General features: G+C 39.4%; 1 protein-coding gene across 1 annotated transcript in view; it reads right to left on the bottom strand.

Moving 5' to 3' along the window:
* Positions 1-3,076: 3,076 nt before the first annotated feature.
* LOC108769563 (calcium and integrin-binding family member 3) overlaps positions 3,077-5,543 on the bottom strand; it is a 3,125-nt gene continuing 658 nt past the window's right edge. Inside the window, exons 3-4 of the mRNA XM_018520598.1 lie at positions 3,733-3,898; positions 3,077-3,295 (exon numbers count right to left, since the gene is read on the bottom strand). Coding sequence (XP_018376100.1) covers positions 3,078-3,295; positions 3,733-3,898 — 384 coding nt within the window. The 3' untranslated portion in view covers position 3,077. The remainder of the gene's footprint in view (positions 3,296-3,732; positions 3,899-5,543) is intronic.

The following is a 5,543-nucleotide window of genomic DNA, read 5'->3' as shown; positions in this document are numbered from 1 at the left end:
GGCCGGCCAGCAAAGCAGAGAAAGGGGGGCCCGCCTGCTCCACCATGGTCAGGGGAAGTCCGAAGGGGCGACATGTCGACGAATACGCAAGACGTGCGCATGTATGTTCGAGAAGGCTAAGAACAGAGAAAGACTTGATGAAATTTTGTGAAAACTTTTAGTACTCACGATTGTATAATAAGAAACAAATCGGCAATGTGACAATTTTGGGATATAGAGTATTCCGTAATATTTTCTATTTTTACAAATATTTTATTTATTAATTCTTATTCGCGGATGAGAGGAGAGATTCTACAGGCGCTTTTATGCGTTCAAAATGAGAAAGCAATTGTATTGGACGCGACTTGCGACAGGAGCACAATTAGAGTATACTCAAACTTGCGACTTAATTGCATTACACGTGCGACGCGCGTACTATATGTTACCTGAAACGAAATCTTTTGCACGGGCTACAACTCACGCTCTCATAAGGCGTACCGCAAAAACCAATTTAACAGCTTAATCGCAATTAACCGAAAAAGATTGGCATGCTTCTCACGCGCGGTGTTCCATTATTCGAGCACCGAGCGCGCCGTCGCGGTCAGAGCATGCGTTCGAAACGCGCGATCCATTCGAATAATTCCGAGTAACCTTTGGAAATCGGCAGGTATACGATTGCGTAAACGTGCAGATACGGTTTGCCGGCCGCGCGCGCGGGCCGGCAAAACGCCGGGCCGCAGAAAATAATGGGAAGCGAAACGCAACGTGTTACACGCACGCTCTTCCGCGCTTCGCGGTCCACCACTCGATCCTCGCCCTCGCGGAGGACGGACGCCTACGTCTCGTCCCGTATAAATTAACGTAGTCGTGAAATCGCACTCGCGAATCTCCCCCCGCGTCGCCGCGTCGCCGGGAGGGACTCCTGTCTGGAGCAAGAATGAATAGCCCGGTTACTTGCTCACCATCGCTCATTATTGTTCAACAGGGGCAACTTATGTGTGAGAGCGCAAGAAGGTATATCTGAGACGCGTACAAAGCGATGTACAGGGTGTTTCAAAGGTCGTGCACTTTTATCCAAACCACAGGTGGTCGAAGCCAAACCGCGAGTAGAATAATAGCTTTTTCAATGTCGAAGATAATAGAATGCAACGGAAAGCGAGATTCCACGTATTGTTTGGAGAAAATGACCAATGAAGAAGCGTCCCAATACGTCACAGATCTCTAAGGAACGCCCAAAAACGTTCAAAGGACGTCTTCTAAACCAGAGTTGTTATAAATTCCTCATCCTAAAATTCCATAACTTTTCTCTAATTTTCAGACAAAATTTCATAATTTTCTTTGACCTTTAATAATATTTTTTATTTCTGCTCTGATTTAGAAACTACTAAATATTTTGTTGAGAAATTAATTTAAGCAAATAAATTATTATTATTAATGTTGCTGTCACTACTTGCATTTTTAATTAAGTTGACAGTATTTCAAAATTGCAGTGATATATACATATTAAATTTCTTTAAAGTCAGAAATTTTAATTTTCTAAAAAATTTTGCAAAATTCCCTGATTTTTTTCTGATTTCAAGTTTTGTGGTAACGTAAACGTTCCCAGGATGTCTCTTGGATAAAGTGTATTGTATGAAAAAAAACGTGACTTTTGACACGCCCGATACATCGGCGCCCCAGCCAAACGTCTATCGAGCTAACAATTGCCTCAGCGAGTTTGCGAAAGTCTCATCCGTGGTATTTCACGAAAGATCCCCGGGCGATTTTGTCTATCGTTATACGTATATACCTCAGCAGATCAGACGTCGGCAGGAAACATCGTCATTAAGAAATTCGTTGCTGACGGCATTCGAAACGTCACAGACCCGCTGCCAATTCATCAAGTAGTTTTACGTTAATTATAATTATTCATACAGCTTCCGCGTGTCTCCAAGGTGCGACAATTCGCGGACAAGTTTGCCGGAAAGTTTGTCGGCTTACGCGTCGTCCGCGTAAGTGGCGCATTAAGAGTACCTTGTAGGACCCAATGATGCTTGAGCACATGAGCGATATTTTTTCCACGAGTCCGCAATCAGTGGACGACTAATGACGAAGGATATTAACTTCGTCACGTATGCGGTCCATAGGCGCGTCGCTGAGATCCGCGGATCCGCAAACGCGTTTTATGCAGATTACCTCTTTTCGATTTACCTCGTACCATGACGATAAATTAACGTCGCGGGTCAAGAAACTGTTATAGGAGGCTCCGACGCGTTTGTTCGAGATGCGTTATTATTTAAGCGTTACTGTTCTTTTCTACCTCGGGCAACCTTCGAGCGTACTTCTTCGTCTCGACTCTACGACTATGGACGTAAACTCGACGTATTGAAAGGCTCAACTGAAAAGCCGGCAATCTTCATTATAGTAGAGTAAAAATGAGCAAATGGGCATTAATTACATCGCATGAAGCGCGAACTGAAATGAAACGGAAGAGAGATAATTTTCGAGCTCATAATTTCTCAGGTATTTGTTAATCCTCTATTACGTGATGTAATTTTCAAATCACATACCGGTTTTATTATTCAATTTATTTCTTATATTTCGTTTAACGACTATTATAACTTTGATGCTATAATATTATAGAGGAGCTACATCTCTGCGCTTTGTCCTTAAAGAAGATTTATTCTTTATTTTATTCAAACTAAATTTTTTCTTTAAATTATATACCAAACATTTCTTAATCAAACTAACAATTAAATAATTTGAAAGATTAATCCGATTTTTAACATTCGTTTATTAATAATTAATCATATATTATAATTAAACATACATATTTTAGATATACGTTACATCACACATATTTTTTGTGCACGGAAAGAACGATTTTGCTGAAGTATCTCAAAATTTAGCTAGATATAAATTAGAAAATAACTTTTTAGATCATCCAAACAATTAATATGTAGCATGCTCAAGTTTACTAAAATATCGAAACTTTTCGCAACATTATTTATATATCACTTTAAATATTTTATATAATTATCTTGATAATTTAATAAAACTGTTTTTAGATCTGTAGTTAAATTTCTTTTTATTTCAACAAAATCGTTATTTTCGTGTATTCATATTCTTATATGGAAAGTCGCCATGAAATCGGAGGATCTGGTTACAACGTGCTCGAATTCTAGATAGGACAGAGCCCCGTCGCCGTCTATGTCGCTCTCCTCCAGAATTTTTCGACACACGGTAGTCACCTCTTCGGCACTTAGCCCACCTCGAGTCAGTTGCCGACAGGTGCGCTCCAAATCGCCCAGACCCAACACCCCGTCCTCGTCGAAATCTGTTCGCGGAAGATTACAAATTGATAGATGCGATCATCAGGACATTGTCCAAGCAAAGCTAAATGGATAAAGCTAGCGGCGATTCTTCTTTGTATAACGATAATGCTTTTTCACTTAAGCCTAATCGTAAAATATTTATGAGAGTTAAAAGCAATGGATAACGAGATAAAAACGCGTAATCTATGGCAAAGGAAAAACATCCTGCTCGGACAAGGGTATATAATTATAACGCTGCACCGCGGCAAAATCGATCGGTTGTTCCGTGCAAATATTCTCGTGCATCGTGGATGTCGTGTCTGAACGCCGTATGTACTCCTCATCCCATGGAACAACTATAGGTACAGCGAGGTCGACCTCCAGGCTCTCTCACGGTTCGCCCGTCCGTTCGTCCGTTCGTCTGTCTGTCCGCTCGTCTGGTTCACCTGGTGGTCCGTACCGTAAATTTTGAAGGCGTAAAAGACTTTCAAATCCCGCGGTGCTTGTTCGGAGAACACGGACAGCATCTCGAGAAATTCCTCGAAACAGATTCCTTCGGATGTAGATTGTCCTGAATCCTGGCGTTGCGTAAAAACTTCCGAGATCCGTTCTCTAAACGGATTTTCCTAAAAAGAAAAAATATATCCTCTGTTAGTAAAAACTCGGAAAAATATATATTTTTAGCTAAAACGCGTAATAAGATAAGTTTAACTATTATTTAAATTTATTATTATGTAAATTTAAGTATCATTTCATTCGATTATGTAATAATTACTAAAGAATATAAGTTTAAATATTCTATCTCAATATTTAATGACATTCTATATCTCTCTATATTCATTACAGCGAATAGAATATATATGTATTATAGAATACGTATTTTAATTTTAAGACAAAAATATTTGTATGAATTTCCTTACATAGTAAATGACAATTTAAGTTACGTAAATGTAACGTTGTAGATTTAAAATAATGATTTACATAATTTAAAGTAAAATAAAATTACATATATATTCTGTCAAAAAAGTACCGGGAATTGGTCAATAAAACACAAAATAGTTATTATTCATTCAAATTTATTGTATCGCCTTCAAAGTAGGCCCCTTCCGAAATAATACACTTATGCCAACGAATAATCCAATTATCAAAACATTTTTTAAACGCATTTTCCGGAATCGATTTCAGTTCTCGTCGCAAATTCTCTTTTATGTCTTCTATCGACTGAAAACGAGTGCTTCAAAGTGGTAATTTGAGTTTTGGAAAGAGAAAAAAGTCAGCTTCGCCTTCAAAGTAGGCCCCTTCCGAAATAATACACTTATGCCAACGAATAATCCAATTATCAAAACATTTTTTTAACGCATTTTCCGGAATCGATTTCAGTTCTCGTCGCAAATTCTCTTTTGTGTCTTCTATCGACTGAAAACGAGTGCCTCAAAGTGGTAATTTGAGTTTTGGAAAGAGAAAAAAGTCAGCTGGAACCATATCAGGTGAATACGGTGGTTGTTCGATGATATTTGTTGAGTTTTTGGCCAGAAATTCGTTCACAATGATAGCCGTGTGAGGTGGTGTGTTATCGTGGTGCAAAATCCATGAGTTCTTTTTCCACAAATCTGGCCTTTTTCGACAAATTTGCTCTCTCAAACGCCGCATAACGCCCAGATAATATTCTTTATTTATCGTCTGACCTTCTGGCAAGAATTCCGAGTGCACAACACCGCGATAATCAAAGAAAACAGTCAACATAACCTTGACTTTTGATCGACTTTGACGTGGTTTTTTCGGTTTCGGCTCAGTTGGAAGGCGCCATTCCGAAGCTTGTTGACTGGTTTGCATATCAAACTCGTAAACCCATGTCTCATCACCAGTTATAATGCGTTTTATGAATGTGGGGTCGGAATTGACTCGTTCTATCTAGCATGTCTTCAGCGACTTTTATGCGATTGAGTTTTTGAAGAAAATTGAGGTCTTTCGGAACTAGTCGAGTGGCAACGCGTTTCATGCCCAAACAATCGTGTAAAATGGTACGAATTGATTCGTGAGACACCGTAAGTTCAGCGGCTATCTCTCTCAAACTGAAATGACGATTTTCAGTCACCATTTCCTTCACTTTATCGATGTTAACTTCAGTTGAAGACGTTGCTGGCCGACCAGAGCGAGGCAAATCTTTCACCACATCTCGACCGCTTTTCAATGCACTGTACCACTCATATGCACGTGTTTTTGATAAAGTCGATTCACCGTAAGCCTTCTGTAACATCTTCAGCGATTCGG

The sequence above is a fragment of the Trachymyrmex cornetzi genome, unplaced genomic scaffold, assembly GCF_001594075.2.
Source record: "Trachymyrmex cornetzi isolate Tcor2-1 unplaced genomic scaffold, Tcor1.1 scaffold92, whole genome shotgun sequence".
NCBI lineage: Eukaryota > Metazoa > Arthropoda > Insecta > Hymenoptera > Formicidae > Trachymyrmex > Trachymyrmex cornetzi.
This window is presented reverse-complemented; position numbering and strand designations above follow the sequence as displayed.